The sequence below is a fragment of the Ursus arctos genome, unplaced genomic scaffold (genome assembly GCF_023065955.2).
Source record: "Ursus arctos isolate Adak ecotype North America unplaced genomic scaffold, UrsArc2.0 scaffold_2, whole genome shotgun sequence".
Classification (NCBI taxonomy): domain Eukaryota; kingdom Metazoa; phylum Chordata; class Mammalia; order Carnivora; family Ursidae; genus Ursus; species Ursus arctos.
Window position 1 is genome coordinate 1,326,570 of NW_026622874.1, and position 25,109 is coordinate 1,351,678.

Genomic DNA, 25,109 nt, shown 5'->3' on the forward strand with positions numbered 1-25,109 from the left:
AGACTATAATACAGTCAATTAACATAAAAGAAAAATGAGTCTGTTTTCTTTGACTTTATACAATTTAATCACTTCACTTACACTTTTCAAATTCACTTTGGACCCAGCACATCCTGGGGTTTCATATATCAACCAAGTTGCTCTGCTAGAGACAGTCAAGTTCAGGAGCAGCTTCCTTGCACATTCATCCATTTCTGTTTCAGAACATTAATAAGGAGTTTCTTCATTTCTTTTATAGAACATAATTATTTTTACTATAAATTTATTTCAATCACTTTGGACCCAGCATGTCCTTAGGTCTCACCCACTCGTCGAACTGCTCTGCGGTGAGATAGCCAAGTTCCACAGCAGTCGCCTTCAACGTGGATCCATTTTTGTGTGCTGTCTTGGCAATCTTTGCCGCCTTGTCATACCCTGAAGAAAAAATAAAAAGCCAGTGTAGGCCTTTGTAGTGAAATCGGGTTTTCTAAAGTAAAAGGCAATCAATCATTTAGTCGACTGAGGCTACTGATCTCTTCAGTAACATTTTTAATCTTAAAAATACTTAATAGGGGCACGTGGGTGGCTCAGTAGGTTAAGCCTCCAAATCTTGGTTTCAGCTCAGGTCATGATCTCAGGGTCGTGAGATCAAGCCCCGTGTCGGCTCCACATTCAGCGCAGAGTCTGCTTAAGATTCTCTCTCTTGCTCCCTCTGCCCCACCCCCGTTTGCGCTGAATAAATAAAATCTTAAAAAAAAAATTAACAGTGATTATCTTCAGAGCTGTCATATCTGACACAGAATAAAACCTTCCCTTTTCTTAAATGATACAGACGTAAACATACCTCACTTTCTATAACAGATTTGTTCCTGCGGGCAGTTGGCTGCTTCGATCGCCTTTGGGTTCCCCTGTCTAGCTCTCGGGCTGAATGCTAATGTACAGTAATTTTTAAAGGATCAAAAACATTATTCCCAATGTCAATACTACACCACAGAATAACTCCCATTTTCCCAGGGGGAAGAACAGGAACACGATATGGCACCGAGACATGAAAACATACTTCTGAGTAGCAGAAATACGTGTTGGTTCCAGCAACACGTTTAACCAAAAACAACCATTCTAACCGGCTGAGTGCTGTCGTGCGGCAGCAAACCACCCTGTGCGGAGCCGCGGGGACTGGCGCTGGGGGGGCGGGCGGGGGCCGTGCGGAGAGAGGCACCTGCCAGCCGCCTCCAACAGCACTTCTCAGTACCCTGACGTCTTCCCAGACATCACGAGGATGCAGGGGAGTTTTAGCACAGATCCTGTACCAGAGACCACAGGTGTGTTGCTGGCCTCAGTTACCTTCCTCTGGAATTAACAAAGGTTAAGGGCATGGACGGCTTTGCAAGTTGTCTTAACACAAATAAACAAAGGGTCAGAAGGCAAAAGCACGAAAGATCACAGAAGGGCGCCTGTGCGGCCCGGTCGGTGAAGCATCTGCCTTTGGCTCAGATCATGATCCCCCACTTCTCCCTCTCCCTCTGCCCCTCCCCACTGCTTGTTCTCTCTCTCCCAAATACATAAAATCTTAAAAAAAACAAAAAACAAAAAACCCCAAAATGAAACCAACAAAGGAGGAAAAAACCCCAGACACCTCCAGATCAGAGGACAAAGGCCTCGAGGCAACACGATCGCCAACCAGGCAAGATGTTACCTGTTGGCATGTAACCATTAACCATCTATGAAACAGATTACAGGCAGTTTTAGTACTCACCTGAACTCGTGAATGCTAAGCATGCTGAAAAGTGCATTTACCGAGCAGAGTAACTTTGAGAAAGAATTTTCATCGATCAGGGTCAACATGAGGTACCGTGTGCTCTTATATTGAGGACGTTAGAGTCTGAGTCTTACGCTAACCATTCAGCTCTACTCTTCGGGTCCCGCAGAACCCTGTCACCAGCCAGCCTGCTCCATAGCGAGGGGCAGAGGACCCGCGACAGCTGCTACAAGGCTCACGCTTTCCAGCAAGGTGTGGTTTGCCCATTTATCCTCGTATGGCCTTACCTCACAGAAAACTGATTCCAAGAAAGTCTGATCAATTATTCAGAGTTAGGAGCTCTTCTAACTTAAGTGTTCTGAAGTCCACATGCGAGGGAACATTTCTCACATAAGCCTGTGGGTTCCCCTGTGAGGCGCTCTGCGCTCTGGCTGAATGCTGAAGGGCAACAGTTTGTGAAGGATCGAAGTACCATCCCCAACCTCAACACTGCAGCACAGAACGGGAGACATGTGCACACAGTAGCTCAGAGCACACGAAGCAGCCACGTGAGCTCTCGCTTCGTAACACTGAAACTGCAGCTCGATGTGAAGCCAGTAATAGAAAATCTGCCTTCAAAGTTCAGGACTATAGAGGAATATTTTAAACAGCAACCATATCGTGCCAATGACCGTTCCATAGCTTATCATAAAATAGAAAATCAAAGAATATGTTAACGACTCAGCTCAGCAGTAAGAAGGTGTAGAAACATAATGCAGCGAATGCCTCAAAACCTACAGGCTGAAACCGTGTCTTTAGTGAGAACCGCTATAGTCAGGCCACAACACAAGTCGGTATGTTTGAATTTACGCAATAAAATACTGATAATTCTGGAAAAGGCTTGCAATATGAGTCATGGTTTTAGATAAAATACGTATATTTTCCCGCCTTTCCCTGTAAGCAATGAATACCACTCTTTTTCTTTTGTTCTTACTGGTAACTTCCCACTTGTGAATTGAATAAAACAACAAAATCAAAGTGTAGCAGAGCATCGAGACAAGGCAGAAAAATCAATCCATCCCACTGCCAACCGGCCAGTGCCACCGAGTGACGCCACCAACAGAGGGGACCTGTCCCAGCTCGTCTGCACAGAATCTCAACGTCTCAGTACCACTAAGATCGATGTGAGTCTGAACTTCAGAGTTTGCCACATTTCAAATAAAATGAAGCATAACCGACAGCATATTAATATAACACAGTTTTAAATATTTTATGACATTTTACTAAACAATGCCTGAAAGGAATTTGCTGTCCACCTTGACCCAACTATCTCTTAAAAATACTTTAGCTTTTCCATTTGTAGTCAAGATGACATTCTTATTCCTTAAACCTTACCTATATGAGGGTTGAGAGCAGTCACCAACATCAGAGATTCATTCATCAGCTTGTTGATCCTCTCTGTGTTGGCCTGGATTCCCACGACGCAGTTTTCTGTGAAGGAAACGGCCGCGTCCCCTAGCAGCCGGGCTGAGTGTAACACATTTTTGATCTGTGATGGGAGGGGTTAAGGGGAGAGGGAGAGAAAGAGAGCGGCTTTTTGAGCCTAACTTTTCTGTCCAATAATATATATTATGTACTGTTTGTAAATGAATAAATACGTAATTGGATAAACATGCAGCACTCCTACGACTTGTAAAGCACTATACCCACAGAAACACAGAAAGAAATTGTGAACATTTGAGGACACTGAAATCTAAAAGAGGTAAAAAAATACAAATAACTGGAACCCAAGAGACCCTGTAGTGTGAAAGAACACAGGTATGAGATGTTAGCACAGAGAAAGAAATTAATTCAGTTACAGGAATCGGTGAAGTCCTATTTGATGGAGGGGACTCAGATAACCAGAGATGGAAAAAGAATCTCCTGAAGAGAAGTAAAGATGCAGACGTTAGAAAGTTCAGCCTATTTGAGGCAATCAGTGCAGTGAGGGCTTCCCAGGTCTTAATGGTCAAGACGTTTTTAATGCTTAACCACAAATATTCCTCAGACCCTTTAAAATAACCTTTCACACAACATTTAAAACAAACATAAAATTAATTAGTTTACTTTAGCGTTTTTTTCCTTTTTGATGACATTTCCAATATGTATAAAGATATATCCACATTCCACTCTCTTTTGGTCTAAAACCTCAGGGTCTGAAAACTACAGTCCCAACAATGGTCTCCAGTAGAAGGCTCAGAACTTCAGGGTTTGATGTGATACTAATGACTTTAATATAAGGCAAATGTTGGGGCGCCTGGGGGGCTCAGTTGGTGAAGCGTCTGCCTTCGGCTCAGGTCATGATCCCCGGGTTTTGGGATGGAGTCCCGCATCAGGCTCCTTGCTCAGCAGGGAGTCTGCTTCTCCCTCTGCCTGCCCTGCCTCTCCCCCTGCTCGTGCTCTCTCTCGCTCTTGCTCTCTATCTCAAATAAATAAAATCTTAAAAATATATATAAGGCAAATGTTGATTACCTTGATGTATTTTCTATAAAAGACAAAAAATAGATCTTTGTTTTTTAAAATAAAAAGATCAGCAAGACATATGGTGCACACCTACATTTGCCAGGCAGCTGGCATTAACTGGAATCCGACACGCAAGCAAAAGCTTAGATGTCCGCGTTCTGCTTTGGCCCGACTTTTATTTTTCATGAGACTGTACATTCCGTGAGGGCAAAAAAATACGTCTTGCTTATTGTTTTATCACTGGTACCCAGTATAGTGCCTGATACAGATTGGACAAATACACCGAATAAACAGTCTTCATATTCGTCACTGCATGTCCTTATCAAATTAAAACTGGACTTTATACCAGATGCAAACTGGTAATAAGCCTCTAATATCTTTTAGATAAAACACTCTACCCAAATAATGGACTCCAAACGACGACAGCTGTTATCTGAAGCTGAGGGAACTGGAGGAAAGATTAAGGATGGGGCCACCCTGCTCCATCTTTGTGAAGATGAAGGTAAAGAAGAGATTTTAGACACACGAATGTTTTCCAGGCGTGTGGAAGAGAGAAAACAGATGCAGGAGAGCCAGAGAGGGACAGGGAAGAGCATGGGAGGAGGGCGCTGAGGAAGCGTTTCAAGGCCAAGGTCAGATGTTATCAAGTCCGTGGGGATTCCAAACGACCAGGAGAACAATCCAAGGACAAGCTGGGGTGGAAGCCTGGAGCAGGAATCTGCCTGAAGGCGAACGTGAGTCATCCTTCTAAGACAGAATTTGAGGGAAGAAGAAAGAAGCCACGTGAGGAGGAGACAGGGTTGAGGGACAGCTTGAGGAGACTTATTTCTAGCCAACGGCGTCCCCCCCACTGGGTGAGTGACGAGGAAGAAACCCACATCCTATTTCAGAGTTTTTCTTCCTATTAAATAAAGCAAACCATCAAATTCCTTGAGCTAAAAATCACCTAATTAAATATCCAGGCTTAATCTTCTAACATGAACATATGCTTGACTTCCAATTGCTACTTTCATCATCCCCGTGCCTAACGTGAAATCTTTAGAAACCTTTATGAAAGAAAACACAAGACAATTAGCCTTCAGTCAAAAAGCATTAAAAATCGAACCTAAAGCTTACCATCATTGGCTTGAAAACGTTCAACTCAAAATGTCCATTGCTGCCCCCGACGGTGACGGCGACGTGATTCCCCATGACTTGGGCGGCAACCATGGTCAGCGCTTCACACTGGGTCGGGTTCACCTTGCCTTCAAAAGAGCCACCAAGGAAAGACGCCACATCAAACATGCTCGAGGCCTCGAGTGTCCGTTAAGATTAGGGATTATGTCAAATAAGCAAGAAAAGAAGGAAATCTAACTTCATTAAATAAAGCGAGTCCCCAACCATCAGTGCTGATACAATGAAACAAACCAAGCAAAGAGAGAGGGATGGGTTGCCACAAACCATGAATCATTCATTCAATGGCTAATGAGTCATGAGTACTCGCACCCACACATTAAATCAGTCCTCCCCATCTCCACGGCGTTTGTCCATTGTACACATATTTATGGAGCCAGGCACTGAACACACCGCGGTGAGAGGGAGAGGGCTGGCAGTTATAGCACGTGAGGCGTAAATACCGAGAAGCCGGCTGCTATGGGAACAGTCATAAAAGAGGCACCTCGCTGACACTGGGGAGACTTCTTGGAGGAAGCCGACATTAAGCTGGAATTCTACTTATCGTAAGTCTCCAGAGCCCCACCGCCCCGGGAGCACCCCTCTGACGAGCTCAAGTGTGAACCAGACACCCCAGAGTCCTCTGACCAGTACACGGCAACACACTGGAAAGGTTATTTCTTTATCTGTGAATCTGGGTTTCTCTTTCCTAGGCAATCACCTTGAATTTGCAGTCAACGAAACTCACATCGTTTCTCAACTTGAACTATTTTAAAATCAGATCTCTTCTCATTCTATACACACGCACAGATTTAGAAGAATCTACAGTCAGCTTTCTTTTTCACTATTAAAAGTCACTTTGTCAGTTTCACTCAAGCCCACAGAGGCCTTTCTTTATGAACCTTGATCGTGTCACCTGGCGTACGGCTGTTCCCTTGTCCGCTGATGTGACACATACGCATTCCCTGCCTTTGCTCTCCGTCACCAGTCAAGTGCTGGAGGGGCCGAGCCCTTCAGCCTGCTACCGAGACATGCCCCCAGTGTGAGGTCCACTCATTAGTGTCACTGAAGTGTCACTGTTCACCCACCACATTCATCTTACAGGGCTGCCCACACGTCCCCACAGACTCCGTGAATGTCACAGGAGTCTGTCAAATGACTCGCTAGAATCCAGACAGCCAGTGTCTGTGTCACTTCCCTTATCTGACAGGCCAAAACCCACAGGAAGAAATGAAATAACAGGCAGTTGGAAGAATTCATTTTTATGCAACCCATGCTGATCACTTTAACAGCTGGTTTCAGAATTCTTCGGGCTCTGGATTATGAAAGATGGAACTTACACATTCTCTCGTGTAGGAATCAAAGTACACGTCCTAACTCTCTGCTCCTGTACTGCTGGGTGCTGCTCCCAATCCTGACTACAGGTGGCCAGCAGACATGGTGAAATGAGCGTGCCCCACACGTCCCGATCCATGCCTGGGATCATGCTGACCACAAGGAGACACACTCTGCTCTGAGAATGCCCGGGCTCTTGTCAAGCGCAGGCGCTGATGTTCAGCAGCTCTGTCATTACCTGGCATGATACTGCTTCCTGGCTCGTTTTCAGGCAGGATCAGCTCTCCCAGACCCGAGCGGGGACCAGAACCCAGAAAGCGAATATCGTTTGCAATCTTCATCAGGCTGCAGGCGGTCGTGTTCATGGCCCCACTGAGCTCAACCAAAGCATCGTGCGCGGCCAGAGCTTCAAACTTGTTAGGGGCTGTGACAAAAGGTAAGCCTGAAGAAAGAGAAATTACTCCGACTGAACAGGTAGAGTGAAATGTGTTTTCTAACATCAGCAAGTTAAACAGAAAGTTCCAGGATATGAAAAGCAAAAACAGAAGAAACACTTAACTTCAAGAAAAAATGCTTATTTTATGATTCAAGCTTTGTCTATGTTGAAGTCCTGAACCAGTAGAAGAATCTGGTGATACTAGCGTGTTTAAAGGATAAAGAAACAAGAACAGGAAATGCACTGCAAGAAAAAACGCTATTCTTCTGCGAACACATGTATGATGCCTGACTACTTTCGAGTAAGGAGGAAAAGTAGCTCAGGTTCACTTTATTCCACACCCCTTTACTAGTACAGTTTTTCCCCATCTCGGGCCATTCTAGTGCCTCCTTTAGCCAGAACCCCACAGATCCCAAGAGGGCAGGGGGCCAAAAGGAGTTAGACATTTCACTCAATGTCGCCTGTGTTCAAAATTTTGAAGAGCACATATTCTAATCCCTATAATACAGTACTTTTCGATTAAAACCTGACTGAAAAACAAATCTCTGCTGGAGAGCAGTAATGCGCATCGTCTAATTATGTCTGTCCTTTCCGCTAGTAATCTTTGGAATCTGTATCTTTGGAAGAGTTTTCTAGAGATGACAACTCAGTTGTAATAACAGTTATTACCGAGAACACAGCACTCTCTCTACTAAAGGAAAAACAAGATTCAAAAAGGTCATTAACTCAGAGAAATACCCCAGTATGATATAGGGAAAAAAGAAATTAAGCCTGTCAATATCTCAACATATTTACCACTGAAAGGAATGTGTCTCAACCATCCTTTGATTTCGCCTGCTTTGAAAATGGGTATTCGAAACAGCTTTCAAGGGAAAATAACCGAGGAGCACCATGAGAGTAAACAAGCCAGCACTGACGGGATTTAATTACATACTGTACGAATCATACACGGGAAACTTAAAAGGCAAAAGGATTAACACTGCAACTTCTGAAACAGACATAAAACACATGTTTGATGGGAAAGTATTATTTTTAACTTTAAATACACAAGAATTCACAGCAGAAACACCTAGAAAATATGGGCAGGTATAACGAAAATGAGTCGTAATTCATATTATCACTGACCTGTCAGTGCAGCCACTTTGGCAGCAACCTTCTCTGCAAAGCCTACTCTAGTATTTAAGCCAGTGCCGACCGCGGTGCCTCCAGCTGCGAGCTCGTAGATCCTTGGCAAGGCGGCTTTTATTCTCGTCATTGCATATTTCACTTGTTGAACATAACCACTAAATTCCTGGAAAGAGAAGGAAATTAAGGTGAGAACTCGTGATTTCCCAACAGCTTACAAGTTAGTCTAATGTTAAACAGAAGTTCTTTTAAATATGTTTCAGGTACTAAATTATGAGCTACCAAGTGGTATGTATACCATTTTAATTCCTACGACGAACAGAGTACAAGGAAAAATGAGGATTTATAAACCTATAAGGTGGGACGACGCCACAGAGGATAACACGCAGCCTCTCTTAATAGAAAGCAAAGAGAAACAACACAGGAAATAAATTTTAAAAAGAAAGACTTTAGTACATTAAATTATTGGTTTGTTCACAGGTGATTTTTTTTTTTTTTTGGTGTCTCCCAGACAACTTCAAGAAAGAAGAAAAACCCTGAATCCTCTCCCAAGACAAATGCAAGCATAGACATTTTCTCCACACAGTTTCAGTTTAAAAATCTAACAGAGAACAGGATTATGCTTTGAAAATATTCAAGAGGCTGACCAGCTCATTGAATAGCACAAGACGGTAACAGGCTAGAGCAAGACTATCGCACGACTATCGCTTCAAGATGCAAGTCAATTCTGCTATTAACGTCCCACTGGTTCCCAGAATTTGGCACACTTTAAAAAAAGAAAGCCACAGAATTTACTGTCTGAACACAGCAGGGCCCCTTTGAAGAATTATGCAGGGACAAAAGGCATAAACCAGAACTCAACTGAGCAAGCCAGAATATACAGTTACACTAAAGCTATCTTTTTCCTGCCTAAAAACACTGAAAAACCATGAATGCTTTTGACTCGTATTAGAATATCTTACTGTTTTAAAGACAACATTTTAGAAGCTATGACTCCTTTCAGGTAGACCTGACCCATCCAATCTAATGTCACTAACAGATACACCAGCTGCAGGCACTGAAGAAGTTTATTTTTATTGGGGAAAACCTGCATAAACGCAAAAGACAATTTCAACAAAAGCAAGTGGAGGTGCTCTGGTAAGGTGAAGTCGGACAGAAAACTGTTTCTGATGTAACAGGCAGAATGAAGATTACACAGGAGGAGGTCATGGCCCAGACGTTAGCACCGTGGTTTTCCACCATGTGACACCCAACAAGGAAAACATTCGCGACCAGAGGGATCCTCAAAGGTTTCAGACATTCGCTGCTCTTCTGCAGAAAGCACGCCATGCACTAAGAACCCGTGAGGCAAAGAGAAGAGCCTTCAGACACGACTGAAGTTAGGGAGCTCGCTTCCCTCACACCGCCGGCATCCCAATGAACCATTCTGTTCTCCTCGTTCCTTCCGTACTGAAATTAAGCTAAGCTATCAAACTTCTCGCAGTGTCCGTCTGAACAAATCTACAAATGGGACTCTCTTCAAGTAAGCAGCACTCACTCACCTCGCCATCACCTGAGACACCTGACTGTGCAAGTCCTACCTCCCAAACCACAGGAGAGTTTTACTAGCAGCACTACTGCCTAATTCCTTTCATCTCCTCCGTGGTGCATGCTATTAGACACTGTTTGAGGCACTGATCAAGAAACATAAAAACACTTCCCGGTATTTTGGAGAAGAGAGTAGTATCTCTTTCCCATGTGGCCCAATACGATCCTAGAGGTAGATATGCCTTGTTTAGTCCATTTAAAAGTAATTTTTGTAGAGCCTATTAATCCAGAGGAAGAGACAAAGGGAGACAGGATGACGGTCGGTGACGATGACGACGATGGTGACAGCGAACCCCAGGATGCGCTCATTACTACGCGTCGGCAGGGTTCTAAGCCCTCGACATGAACCGATTCGAACCTCACAACCAGGCCAGGATGCAGAGGTTCTTTTCCTCATTTTAAAGCTCAGAAAACTGCGGCACAGAAAAAGCTCACTGATTTTCCCCAGGTCCCACTGCTTGTAGACAGCAGAGCGAAGCTCTCAACCCGAGCCGACTGCCCCGAGACCAGCTCACCGTCTGCACGCTGCGCTCTTCCCCTCAGAAGGCGTCAGTGAAACTACTGACCGGTCCAGGCAGAACCGTCTCTGCCACTGAACTGAAGTGCTGTGACCTGGCCCTTTACACCACGGTGACTTAGAGGGCAGGATGCGGGCCACCTGCACCAACCCCGAACGGAAGCACACCCAGCCACGCTCCTCTACCTGCCCGAGAGTGAGAGGGACGGCGTCCTGGGTGTGCGTTCGCCCAATTTTGATGATCTGGGTAAACTCCTTCGACTTCGCGTCGAGCGCGTCGTGCAGCTTCTGCAGCCCCGGCAGGAGCACCGCATGGACTTCCACGGCGGCCGCAATGTGCATCGCCGTGGGAAACGTGTCATTGGAGCTCTGTCGGAAAATTTACAGAAAATGTAAACGCTTACATCAGAAGCAACAAAAAACAAACTTGGATGTCTCCATTAAAAATCTAACTAAATGATTACTCAGCACGCATGTCTTTAGTGCTCAATTACAATGATGTGTGGCAAGTCAGAGGTCACTTAAGGTCAAAGAACAGCAACCGGGTTTAGTGAACTCAGGACTGTATCATATACTATTATGATATCTGCTAGTAAGTGACAGCGAAACATGAAGAAGTACGGTTAGCAAGTGCACGTAAGGGTAGCGATAAAATATCTTATAGTTACGCAGTACAGTCTTTCATCAAACTTGAGTAAAACTCTTGTGAGGTAGTTCATTACTTCAAAAATAGGAAAGCCAAGCTCTCAAAGAAATGATGTGGCTTGCCAAAACATTGAGGAACTGGCAGAACTGGGACCTAACCAGGAAGTCCACACTCCGTGCTCTGTTTTCAACTGGAAACCCCATACTTTTACATTATTATGCTATTTAAAAAAGATGCATTATTTTTGTAACTTTTTACTATGGAAAATGTCAAACCATTTACAAAAGTAGAATGAACGGTATAAGGAACCTAAATCACAGTGCACCCAATCTCACTTCCCACATAGCTCCTCCCCACTCCTCCACCGAACGCACACACTGCATTACCCTCACATAGATCTCAGCCTGCAGTATACACACAAGAGGAGGTTATATATTTAATAAGTTTGAAAAATCCTTCAAACAGTAAACTTATGTGAAAAAGCTTCCCCATTAATACTTAAAAATATGTTAAATTACACCTAGCACTGGGTCTTGATTTCTAAATATTTTCCAGTAAGATCCTCCCAGAGTTCCCTGGAAAAATGAGAGCTGATGGGGGCTGGGGCAGGGAAGATACAACATGATGAGCCTGGAGCACCTGGTGGCAGAAGAAAGTAAAGAACTACTTTAAAAAAGAAAAAAGGAGGGGTAAAAAAGGATGGGGGTACATCCAAAGGACAGAGGAGCCAACGGAGAAGGCTGCCAAAGCTGGAACAATCTGAGCAACAACATAAATACTAACAGTATCAGATTAGAACTCTAAAAAATAAATATTCACAAATCCATGTTGATATACATAAACAAATAAGTGTTGGGGTGGAGAGACGAGGACAAATCTTTACAGAAAAGTTCCAATTAATACAAGTAGAAGGAACGAGGGGACTGCAAAATCACCACTAAGACATCACAGTCATAACTGCTATAGGCAAGATCCACTGAAGAATGATAACATTTGTGGACAAAAGTTTAAGGATGTTTGCACAGCCTCAAAATTACCTATTAATTCTGTGTTGATTTTAACATATGACCAAAAATTCCTTGATACTCCTCCCTTTAGAAAGTGAAGCTTAAGTGCAGGGCGTGAGTGCAGGCAGGCCTCCGCGGCTCACTTCGAACAGAGATGAAAGGTGGAGGAGCCCCCCGGCCTAACCAAAGGGTTGGTTCACATCACCAGTCCCAAGTCCTGGTGCTATCATGTACCCCGGCCGTGATGCAGTAAGAGGAGCCCTTCACTTCTCAACAGTCTTCCCAAAATCCAGCGTCTCCATCTGATCATGAGAAAGCATCAAACAAACCCAAACCGAGGAATGTTCCACAAAATACCTGACCGCTACTTTCAAAAGTGTCAAGGTAACAAAAGACAAGCTGTCAGAGACTGGAGGAGACTAAGGGAACACAGTGACCAAATGCAACGTGTAGCGTGGATTATCTTGGGAGAAAAAAGATATTGGTAGAAAACTAGGGCCATCCTAATAAAGCCTGTCTAGTTAAGGGTGCTGTATACCAATGTTAATTTCACAGTGTGATAAATGTACCAGGGTTATGAATAATGTTTAACATTAAGAAAGCTGGGAGAAGGGTATACAGGAACTCTGTGTGAAGTACCTTTGTAATTCTTTTGTAATTCTAAAATTATTTAAAAATACAGCATTTTTAAAAAACAAACCAAACAATAAAATACACATATATACTAAATTCAGGTGCCCTAATAGGGATTTTTATGAAGTTCAAGACATAGACCCAAGATTCCTAAAAGAAATAAGAACATGTAAGAAGTCCTTTCTACTAAAGAATACAAGCCAAATGAACCTTCCTTGTCAAAAAGCTAATGCCTGTTTTAAGCTAATACCTGAGCACAATCTCAGGTATCCTTTTCAATTTATAACAAAGAAAAGATTATATACTGACCTGGCTTTTATTAACGTGATCATTGGGATGCACGGGTTTCTTGCTACCAAGCTCACCTCCTAGCATTTCAATTGCTCTATTGCTAATGACTTCATTTACATTCATATTTGTCTGGGTTCCTGAGCCAGTCTGCCATACCACAAGAGGAAAGTGATCATTTAATTTACCTTCGGCTACCTGCAGGAAAAAGAGTTTAAAAAATGAATTATTCAAGATAAGAAACATTCGCTCTCCATTTAGCTCCTGTGATCAGCTATGATTAAGCAGTCACGTATCAAGCGCTATTGTAAAGACGCTCCCTTCTCTCATAGGCTAACTGATTTCCTGACAGTGCCACACAGCTCGTGCTTGTCCTCCGACTCCAAGCTTCCGCAGCATCACATGTTCCAACCACCGTTACTTTACACAGTGGAAGGTTACCTACTCTGAAAGAACAATTTCATGGATTGCACGAGAAAACCGAATCAAAGCCGTCTTTCTTCTCCATCTATCTCCAACTACCTCCTCGAATGCTATCCAGATAGGGCCACCTGTGAAGGCTGGCACACGTGGTTTTAGAGACATTTACTGTGGTGCTCAGCGGACTATCCAACAGACGTTACAGCTGGAGTCAGCACGATAATGAACGAGTTACTTGAAAGTGAGTCTGCTAATAGCTACTTCGCTGCACAGATGTCCGATGAGCAGAAACTGCCAAGAGAAGAGACAAATACAGCCCAGATCTGTCCCCATTTCTGTCATATAATTTTATGCGTTAGTTTTTGAATTATAAGCTTTCTGAGACAGGAGTGCTTCACTTCATCTTCTAGAATGATTTTAGCTTAAAAAAATCATTACACACTTAGAAAATTATTACCTTAAACAATTAGTCCATTTTAAAGTAAAACTTTTTTCCTGGTTATATAATAGATGTTCAGTATGGAACATTTTGAGAAGTGAGCAAAGTGTGTAAGTTACGAAAGCCCTACCCCTCAGAAACAGTGACTCTTGGCATTTTGGCTTCTCCCTTTAAGCCTGCCCCAAGCAACAAAAAAACATGTTTTCTGTTCATATTTTCCAAACACAATTAGGATCATAAAATACATACATTTTGCTACCTCCCTGACCCCATACTTCCTATATGGTAGACTCTATCGTAGGACATTCTTAAGAAACTAATTTTCTATGGCTCTACTATGAAATGTATATAAGCATCTGTTACGGTCGGTACGGTCTAATCTGTTATTACCGTAAATAGTACTGCAATGAACAACACTGTAAATACAGGTTTTTAACCTTTATCTCTGACTACTTCCTTACGATCACGTTAAGTGCATTAGTGAAATTACATTCTCCATACATAACATCAAATAATCGACTAGTTTTAAAAGGAATCATTTATACATAAAATAAAAAATCAAATACAAGTTTAACAGTGTCTCTTCAAGTTTTCTTTAAACTGTATAAATTAAAAGGAAAAATCAAAAAAATTAAAAATAAAAGTCAGGGTGTCTGGGTGGCACAGCCAGTTAAGTGTCTGACTCTTGGTTTCAGCTCAGATCATGATCTCAGGGTTGTGAGATCGAGCCCCACATCAGACTCCGTGTGGAACCCACTTGAGAGATCTCCTTCTGCCCCCTCCCCTCTCTCTCTCTCTCCCTAAAATAAATGTCTTCAAAAAATAAATAAAAAATAACACAATAAAAGGTACAGCATCCTCCAGAAACTGTTGCCACAATATCAAATCACCACATTAACATCCTCACCAGACAAGAACACGGCCAGGCTGCCATGACATTCACTAACTCAGGAACTCAGTGCCCCTTTGCCCGGCCAGAGCCCAGCATCATCTAGTGGAGACGCGGGTGGGCTGCCGCTGAGTAAAGAGCACACGTAGCACCTCCTACCTCGTCTGCTGCCTTCATTATGGCCTCAGCAATCTTTGAGTCAAGACCATAATCCTGGTTTACTTCAGCAGCCGCTCGCTTCAAGATGCCGAAAGCTTTAATAACTGGGATCTAAAATTAATCAGAAAAATATCTCAAAATTGCAAGTTTTGTTAAGCATAAAAATTTAAGATTATGATGTTATGCAAGTGCAAAAACTGTACATAAAACACTGAAGTAAGTAATGCCACAGTAACACTAAGATTACACACAGGTATGTAACGAACCAAGATTCATCATGTATCTGTTTAGGGAACAAAACAAGAGCAAACAGGTTGACTCTTTAATACGTGTGTCTGCCCCCCCCAACCTGTACCCCTTTCTTATAATATATTATAACGGATATGTGTTTATTTCATGTATATAAACACAAATAGTACTCAATCATTTCACCAGCAAGCACCGTTATTTTCCCTCACTGGATCTCATGCCACATTATAATTTTTCCTTCTTCTTTTTAAAAACAATAAAAATAAAAAGAATATTTAACGCCAATAAGTTTGAAACAACCATTCTAAATGGGTATCATTTCATCCCAAAGCCAAAAAGCAGTTATTCTAGTTAGTCAACAAGGCTTTGACACTCCTTAAGTCACTGGAATGTCCGTCAGAATATTTCTTTAAACCCAGGGTACTACATACAGACTTGGGACTGACAGCTTCTGATGCCTCTAACCCTATTTCAAACCCTTCCAGTTTGCAGGTCTTTTCACTTCCTGCTCTGAATCAGCTCACCAAATTTAAAGAGATGAAATTCAGCAACTTTTGAAGACACTTCAAGAAGTGGTATCTGGTTTTTGTTAAGACCAGAGAATTACGTATTCTTACCAAAATTAATAATGCAGATTATAGTCTAGATCTCACAAGAGGTTTGAAGGGGGAAAGTGTGCAAGGGAGGAAGGAAGGGTGGGGAAAAGAGTACAGGAGAAGCTACAGTCCTCAAGGGGAATCAGGGTGAAAAATGAAGAAAAGGAAGGAATAGGACATGTTAAACCTGGGCCGAAGAGAGGACATGCCAAGGGTCAAATAGAAAAGGAAATAAAGAGAACATTTGTATTTTGAATTCTACGAAACGAGAATTAAAACATTTTTAAGTGTTTTACCCCAGTGAGATAGAAACAAATGGCACACAGCATTAGAAACTTAAAAACTTTAAACATGACATGGATGGGAATTTGAATTTCGACAGGAGCACACTGCAGTGGTGGCTTAAACTCCTGCCAAAGTCGGAACCAACGGCCCCTTCGCTCTGACCATCCGAATGCAGCGACTGACCCCAGTGTCTGCGGACTCAGAAAATGAAAAGACAGTCACAGCACCGTTTCACTGACTACGATTCCAATAAAACGGTAAAATGTCACTGGGGAAAAAAGAAGGGTTTCGTTATTCTTAATTTACTCACATTAGAAGTTCATAATCTTTTTTGGTTTTATTTTCCTTTGGACCTCAGGTACAAAGGGCTGGATTTACTCATACTGCTCAGGCCAGGGCACATCACAGTCTGCTTTGTATTTTAAAAGTTCAGGATATTAATCGAGATGAAGCAAAATGTGACAAAACAGATACCCCATGTGTCCATCTTTTACAGACGCGTAACGCAAACAGCTGCCCTGTTTCTGGGGCAGCAGCAGCAATCGCACACCCTTGAACCCCACCCCTGCTGCCTGAAGCAGGACCCTTAAAACTGAGCCATGTTTACTGCTACCGAGAGTGCTCGGCACTGACCTCCTCGGTCCCAGGAGTTGAACTAGATGAGGACATTTTAGGATCAGCGGCTACCCCGTCACCTAACCATGTCATCTGACCCTAGTTTACGTCCACCACCAAGCTGCCTGTCAGTGGCAATGACAAAAAGATTTTCTTCCAAGCGTCAGCTGCCTGTGGTAAAACTGTATACACCTGTCAGAATTCAGTCATAAAGGCTTAGGAATGGGCTAAAAGAGGGAAGTTAAAACAACTGTAAGATAAAAAGTATATTCAGAAGACAGCTATTAAACAGTATCTCACTGGACGGTGCCTGGATGCCTCGAGGCTCCTCGCCTGTCCTGCACCCTGGCAGTGACCAGTGCTCATACCGAGCTGGGCGCCAGCAGCACAGGGAAGCCAGTCCCTCCATCCTCTTCCCTCTCCAACAGCTCTGAAACCAAGATGCACCATCACATAACCCGTGACAGCGCACAACTCGGACAGCCTTTTTCTTTCTTGGTGCTCCATACTGCTGCATCTTCTAACTGAGGTTTAACGAATGTGGTCCCTCAGTCATTCGTGTGGCACTGCACGTATACTTACGTATTACCTGTTATAAGGCAGATGTGGTGAGGAATAATATGTTTATGTATTTGTGTATACTTTTCTGGAAACTAAAACCAAGAAAGATAGAAAGTGTAATATTAAAGAAAAATCTGTTTTCTTTTAAATCAGTTTTTAAAAATCAGCCTTAAATCAGTTTAAAAAACTAAGTACTGAAACTAAAAATGTTTAAACTAAAATTCTACTAAAAATCTGAAAAAACCCAGCAAAAATAAAAAGACAAATCACAGGGCGCCTGGGTGGCTCAGACGGTTAAGTGTCCAACTCTCGATTTCAGCTCAGGTCTTGATCTCAGGGTCTAGAGTTCAAGCCGCATGTTGGGCCCCACGCTGGGCGTGGAGCCTAATTAAAAAAAAAAAAAAAAGACTCGGGGCGCCTGGGTGGCACAGCAGTTAAGCGTCTGCCTTCGGCTCAGGGCGTGATGCTGGCGTTGTGGGATCGAGCCCCACATCAGGCTCTTCTGCTATGAGCCTGCTTCTTCCTCTCCCACTCCCCCTGCTTGTGTTCCCTCTCTCGCTGGCTGTCTCTATCTCTGTCGAATAAATAAATAAAAAAAATCTTTAAAAAAATAAAAAATAAAAATAAAAAATAAAAAAAAGACAAATCACTTAGTTCTAGCAAATAAAACTCTAAAACATTCAAACTCACAGCTCAAATAGTACTAAACTTCAAAAAGTTCTTTGATATTTTAAAGAGAAACATGCTATTACTCACAAAGCCAATTCCACAATAACTTATTTTAACTCTGTAAAATATTTATTTATAAAATAAAGTGACTCATTGGAATAAAGCCAACACTTCCGTAAAACCACTTACTGGCATGCGTTCTGTCGCACCTCCAATCTTAAAATTCATTGTAGATCTCACAGTCTGGGCGCCGTAATATTTATCATTCGGGACCTTGAGTTCACCAAAGGTGTCAAACTCTACCCTAAAGGAATTTTGGCTTGCCTAAAGAGAAACATGAAGACACTGTCACAGCTTGAAAAGAAACTGAGTATCAAAGCAATAATATCTCTCAGCTGTAAGGGGAAAGAAATCTTAGGAAGTACTACAAGGACAAAAAATCCCACTCGACTCTCATTCCACTCTCCAGTTCTTTTCTTGACAAATTTCTGTCACACATTTTTTTTTTTTTATTTGAGTATAGTTGACACACAACAATGTTACACTAGTTTCAGGTGTATAACATGGTGACTCAACAACTCTAGGTCCGGCTACGCTCGCCACAGTGTAGCTACCAGCTGTCACCACACATTATTACCACACCACCCACTATACTCCCTATGCTGTACCTTCTACCCCACGACTTCTTTCATTCCATGTTTGGAAGCCTGGACCTCCCACTCCCCTTCACCCATTTGCCCATCTCCTCATCCCCTTTCCCTCGGGCAACCATCAGTTTGTTCTCTATGTTTATGGGTCTGCTTCGCTTTGTGTTTGTTTATTCGTTTGTTTCGGTTTTTAAATTCCATGTATAAATGAAATTATATGGTATTCGTCTCTCTCTGACTTATTTCGTCTAGCATACTACCCCTCTAGGTCCATTCATGTTGTTGTAAATGACAAAAATCTCATCTTCTTGTGGCTGAGTAATATTCCGTTGCATATATACACCACACCTTATCTATTTGTCTATCAGTGGACACGGGCTGCTTCCATAATTTGGCTACTGTAAATAATGCTGCAATAAACACGAGGATGCATCTATTTTTTTGAATTAGTGTTTTTGCTTTCTTTGGGTAGAATTACTGAATCACATGGTATCCCTAAGTTTTTGAGGAAGCTCCATCCTGCTCTCCACAGGGGCTGCACCAGTTTGCATTCCCACCGACAGCACACAAGGGTTCCTCCTTCTCTACACCCTCACCAACGCTTATTTCTAATCTTTCTGATTCTAGTCATTCTGATAGGTGGAAGGTGATATGTAATTGTGGTTTTGATTTGGAGTTCCTTGACAATTCATGCCTCTGTTGGCCACCTGTACATCCTCTTTGGAAAAATGTCTATTCAAGTCCTCTGCCCATTTTTCAATCAGATTATTTGTTTTTTTTGGTGTTGAGTTGTGTAAGTTCTTTATCTATTTTGGATTTAACCCCTCATCAGATATCATTTGCAAATAATGCAGATGTTAAAGACAAACAACAGAATTCACACACCATACAGAAGATAAAGGAAAACCTCTGAAGTAAAAATAGTAATCTTTTCCAATTCAAGAGTATACCTCTTATTGGCAAAGCTTTAACCAGTTCATTGTACTTGGCTTAATCTCTATTTCACTGGGAACTTTAGAAAATGACCTAAGAATGATACTTTAAAATTTGTAAATATTAGACATTGAAGCAGAGCATCTCCACAGTCTACAAACACTAAGTAAGAGCCCCACCATAGTGTGATATAAACAGTCCAGGCTTTGCAGTCAAACAGCCCCCATGAATAGCTGTGTCACCTTCAGCAAGTCAGCTCTTCTCATCTATAAATTAAATGTAGAGATAAGGGAGGATGGGCTAGGTCAGTTCTTAACCTTTTCAAGGCAATGGAACCCTTTGAGGATATGAGGAAAGCTATGGATCCTTTCTCTAGAAAAATGAACATACATATATGAAAAATCTTATGTATGATTTCAGGGAGTTTACATCTTGAAGCCAATCCACCACCCAGAATAAGAACCCATGATCCAAAGTCCCTTTTATGGAGACCCTAGGATTCTACCAAGTACCTCAACTTCTGCTAATAAAAAAGTTAACAACTGCTCAACAAATATTTCAGAATACTATAAAAAAATATTTATTGTAAAACACTAAAAAGTTGGAATTCACATGTGACAATTTATATCAAGGAGACTTCAGAAAGATACTCAGAGCTTTAATTAATGTGCATTAATTATGAAATAAATATGGTCAGATGATTCAAAAGATTTAAAAATCCCTAGCCGAATAATTCTGTTTTAGTAAATAGTCCTCTGAAAAAGAAAAATCTAATTTGTAGTTATCCCCTGGGACTAGAGAGATTTACAAAACCCTTTATATGATATAAAGCCTTCCGATTGCACAAATAGAAAAGTATCATTGTATCGAGGTAGAAACACAGTGATACTACCAATGAGGTACATTTTTTTTCCACGTCTAGAAGTCTGCAGAGGACCGGCCTAAGCCAGTAAGCAGCAGCAGCTAATAAAAATAATCACACCTCAGCATCTACTGTGCTAACGCAGCAACTTCTTTCCAAGTATCACCTTATTTGACTTTCCCTCTAGGAGATTTTACTATTACCACCTCCACCTTAGAGGAAACACTGGGACTTGGAGAGATTAAATAATTTCAGGAGATCACCCAGTTAGCAAGAGGAAGGGCCTGAAACCCTCAAACCTTGGACCGTCAAAACCCGAAATCTGTTTTACTACTTTTTGTTACTACTTCCAAAACCCAAGAAGCGGAGGGAGTAACTTCAGATTGGCCACAACCAGCCCTTGAGTTGTACCCCTAACCCTGAAGAATAAAAGGAGCTGAAGATGTGTAGTTAGATTTTTCTCTAGTAGGGCTTGGTTACACTGACATCACTACCACTATACACCCACTTGCTTCCTACCCTGAGACCAATGCTATCTCAAATGCACAAGTAAAAATACTTTGCATTATGATCTTTGTTTTAGATAGCCTAAGGAAATTCCCACGTATGTTAAAGTACACTTTGGCCCAATAACACCAGCAATGACAGCAGTGACACTGGACACATGAGCTAGCTTTTCTTCCTCTCGTCCCTTCAGTATGTGACAGCAACAAGATGCCAGCTCCAAAGGGAGGTCAGTTTCCATCAGTCACTTGAGGAATCAGGTTCAACTCCTTAGATTTACATCATTGCTTTCTGTGTTCGAAATTATTAAATTTTCATCATAAAGCAGCAATAACTTGTCCCCTAAGTAACTGGTTTTTATGTTAAAACTCAGATCCATTCAAAGTTACTTGGAAAGATCTAGATGTATACATCTTACTATGTTCTTCAGCTTAAACCTTAACAATTTTCTAATTCCAAATCAAATTCTAGGATCTTGACAGTGATCATTAAAATGTGCAGAAGTCAATTGTGGCTGAAATCACAACCTCAGCAAAAACTTCAAAAAATATGCTTACTGTCCCTATAATAAAAATCAACATCCCAAATTTGCAACAATAAGTATTGTTTGCAGCAGCTTAGGTAGCAAGTAACAAACTGTTGCAAAAAGCCAAACAGTTATCTCTTTATTTGAACCCCAGGAAATATAGAGGTTGCATAAATTTGTAAAATAGAAACTGAAGCAATGCTGTAAAACACCTTGTAAGGCACCAGGAATTAGAGAAAACTGTCAGAGGAGGCTATGTTTATGTGTGGTCAGCATCTATTAGAGAAGCTCATATATATATGGACAGAAGAATAAACCAGGTAACTTTACCAAATCTCTTCAAACATTCTTTTCAAAAACCTACAGAAGCCAAATTTCTTTAAGTGTTCTTAACAGTCACCCCCAGAAAAGACCTTTATACAGCGATCTGGTACATACATAAACACGTGCATATACGTACACAAGGCTGAAACGAAAACTTCATGAAACACTAGGAATATTTTCTCTACTATGCCTTCTATTCTGTCAAAATAATAATGCTGGTAACTACCCACTACATTGATTTCACCATCCACTAATGAGTCCACCTGAGGTCTGAAAAGCACTAGTGTGGTTTTCAAGATTTTCCACATTATCGTATATCTCTCTTCCCAGTGGCTTGGGGAAGAAGAGGAGTGATGCTTACCCTGAATTAATGAGAAAATGATCAGTGCTTTTGATGAAAAATGAATAAACGTTTTTAATCCATACAATATAATCCACTGTTACAAAAAACTAGTGTTTCTGAAAACCGTGCCTTCATATGCCATAATTCAGAAAGAGTTTCTAGCAGAAGGCAGTTTATCACTTCAGGTTAACACCGTGGTTTAAAGAGTTCAACCAGCCAGGCATGGGGCAGAACAAAGTGCAACTTGCCATGGGTTCCTGTGAGATTCGTGCTCATTTAAAATCACCTCGACTTCTGGAGAAGCATGAAGGGTAATGGTCGTGTTCACTACAGTCTTATTGCCATTAGGCCCTAGAAATATCAAGTACTATTCTTACCAGTCACTAACCCCAGGAATGTATGAAATTAATGAGGTGTTCTCAAAATCTGAATGCCAGTCTAAATCAGAAAGGTAAAAAATATAGGCCTTGAGCCTCTAAGATGTCCCCATGTACATTCATGTGTAAGATAACCATTAACTGAACCATGACGTCTCCTAAAAAATAAAATGCCTTTCAGATTCTCAGTTTAGGGTGGGTTAAAAGAATATTTCGGTGTTCAAGAAAATCCAAATCATTTCTCCTGTAAAAGCACTACCCAAAGATAGAAAATTCAATATTTGACTTCTTTGTGTTCGGGTTTTCGGTTTCTTTCTGAAAAAGTCTATCTGGTCTTAAAATGTAGGGTGACCACCAAGTCTTGCAATACTGGCAAATATGTAATAAACGTTTTATTGATATTACATTGCAATATAGAAGATATTGTCTATGTTTCCAGACTTTACAGCCATTATGCAGATCATTAAGGAAATAAAAGTGACTTTAAAAGATGTAGGGCTTCCCTATCCGGCATGCTAGCAAGGCAGTATCAAAGCTGCACTATTATAGCTATTCTCCATGAGACATTCTCACTCTCACCTGCGTAGTTTTTATCACCGTACATCATTTCTTTGCTTATTTATTCTCCCCTGCTAGTCTCTAAACTCTATGCCTATACTGTCTTTTTCACACGGCCCAGTACATAGCAGGCATTCAATAAATACGTTATGTTCCCACCGGATAAACATTTGTGTTGTTTTAGATAAAAGGTAACTTAGGGCATTTAGGGTTATGTAAATTCTCAACAGTAGCAAAAAGAAAAACTTCTCATAAAATCAACACAAAGATTTTGGAGGGAGCTTAGAGGGCAGAAGGTATAGTCAGAATTAGGGTGGAAAATCTATCTTCATTTCATCTTAGCTATCATTCCTATCATTCCAACACTAAAAGCAAGACAGTGCTATTTTTTGAACGTTTAGAGCAGGACAGATGCAGTTCTCCAGTCTCCGATTCCCTTTTGCAAAACACAAAATCAGTAGAAACTACATAAATTTTTAAAAGACTCTAAAATGCATTAAAATGATTAGAGCAGGGAGTTGCAGGAACATAAAGCACCCCTGATTTTGTAGTTTCAAGCACAGTAATGCCACGAAATCACCTTCAAGTTTATAGTTCAGAAAGTATCTTGGGCCTTTGAAACACACTAGATGGGGGCACTGATTTGATAAGCACTCCCTATCTGCCAAACACAAAGTACTTTTACACGAGCAGTCTTGCTGCGTACCTGTTCTTATTTCCACTTTACATGCAGAAACCCAGGCACAAAGACAAGTTGCCCCAAACCCCAACTCTGAGCAGCAGTGCAGGACCTGAAATCACATCTGACTGCAAAGCTCATACTACAGCACCGTGAACTGTGCACAACAGTAACTCTTCCTCAACTACCATTTATTTTCCAAACTTTTCCTAAAAATACACGTGTGCATAAGTCTTTAAAATGCTCGTTAAAGCCCAAATTACTGAAGGTGCCACTCTCAAGAGCAAAAGAGTTGAACTTGGACCGTTAAGCTCCTTAGGTGTTTCTGAATAAAAAGCCCTGACTTAGCTACAGTCAGATCCTACCCAGTGTCCCCTAACATACTTCAGCGCACTCTGTCCCTCGCTGCAAGGTTCAAGTTTTACAAAAGTGAGGGAACCACAGTCAGCCTAACAAACCAAACAGGCAATTACATAAAAAGCAAAATCGTGTAAGTTCCTAAGAACCTTCAAACCCAGCTGGAGGCCCGAAAGCAGATCACCACGCAGCCCCAGGTCGGAGGCGACCATCACACCGGCCAGGCTGCTAAGGAGCAGGGAGGCAGCTCGGTCGCCCCAGCCTCCCAGCCCGGCACGGTCCGCAGGGCAGCGGCCAGGGAGGGGCGTCCGCACCCCAGGAACGCAGCAGTGAGTGCGGCTGGGGCGCCCCGGAACGCCCCCGGGAGCCCCGCGGGACCCTCGCCGCCGCATGCCGCCCCCGCCCAAGCGCTCGCTAGCGGAGGCCGCGGCCCCGCGAGGCCCGGAGGCCAGCCACACGGGCACGCAGCCCACGCTGGGCTGAGCCCGGACGCCCCGGGAATCTCTCCCGCCTGCCTGGCCGGCGAGCGCACAGCTGAAGGTCATCGCTAGGAGGCCGGGGCTCGGACGGCGCGCGCTCACCATTCGGGCGAAGCTCGGGGGCCGCAGTGGGAGGACGGCCGCCTCTCCGAGCCCGGGAGCGGAGGCTGAGCCCGGAGGCCGCACGAGGCGACGCGAGCGCGCGAGAAGTCGGACGGCGCGATACATGGTGCAGCGGTGCCTGGGTAGAGTTTGCGGGGGTTGAGGCCACGCCTCCGCGCGGGCTGTCGGAACCCGTCCCGCCCACGGCGCCTCGCTCTTATCCAATCAACAGCCTCAAGCCCAGGGAGTGGGGCGGGACCAATCGTGAGCGGCCAGTAAAGAGTGAGGGGTGGGGCTAACTTCCTTGCTGTGGAGCGGACCTTTGGAGCCCTCGGGTTCATGGGAAATTGTGCGAAGGGAATTCTGGGGAAGGAGGCTCCGGTTACCCGGAGACAGCGGATCGCGGTGTGAGGCGGGAGGACCGGACCGTGGGCCGATGAAGGAGCCCGGGGTGGTCAGCGACGTTCGGGAAGGAATATTTCCTTGTCTTGTGCTCGCTCCCTGCTGGTTGTCTATCTGACGTCTTTCAACATTCCTTCCGGAGTCCGTCTTCCACATAGAAATCGTGGAAAGGGAAGCAGAGCATCAACC

At 42.7% G+C, this 25,109-nt stretch overlaps 1 protein-coding gene across 1 annotated transcript; it reads right to left on the reverse strand.

Moving 5' to 3' along the window:
• Window positions 1-43: 43 nt before the first annotated feature.
• FH (fumarate hydratase) lies at window positions 44-24,726 on the reverse strand. The gene is made up of 10 exons (XM_026487552.4): window positions 24,519-24,726; window positions 18,017-18,151; window positions 14,853-14,963; window positions 12,967-13,143; window positions 10,558-10,740; window positions 8,268-8,433; window positions 6,945-7,148; window positions 5,336-5,463; window positions 3,113-3,266; window positions 44-414 (listed from the first exon to the last, which is right to left on the reverse strand). The coding sequence occupies exons 1-10, from the start codon at window positions 24,642-24,644 to the stop codon at window positions 272-274; spliced, it is 1,527 nt and encodes a 508-aa protein (XP_026343337.1). The 5' UTR covers window positions 24,645-24,726; the 3' UTR covers window positions 44-271.
• Window positions 24,727-25,109: the final 383 nt, after the last annotated feature.

Excerpts from the sequence above, each read along its gene's own strand:
- FH (XM_026487552.4), bottom strand. The coding sequence starts at position 24,644 with ATGTATCGCGCCGTCCGACTTCTCGCGCGCTCGCGTCGCCTCGTGCGG. Across the intron at positions 18,152-24,518 it reads CCCCGAGCTTCGCCCGAATG|GCAAGCCAAAATTCCTTTAG; the intron begins GTGAGCGCGCGC and ends GTTTCTCTTTAG. Across the intron at positions 415-3,112 it reads TGCTCTCAACCCTCATATAG|GGTATGACAAGGCGGCAAAG; the intron begins GTAAGGTTTAAG and ends TTTTTTCTTCAG.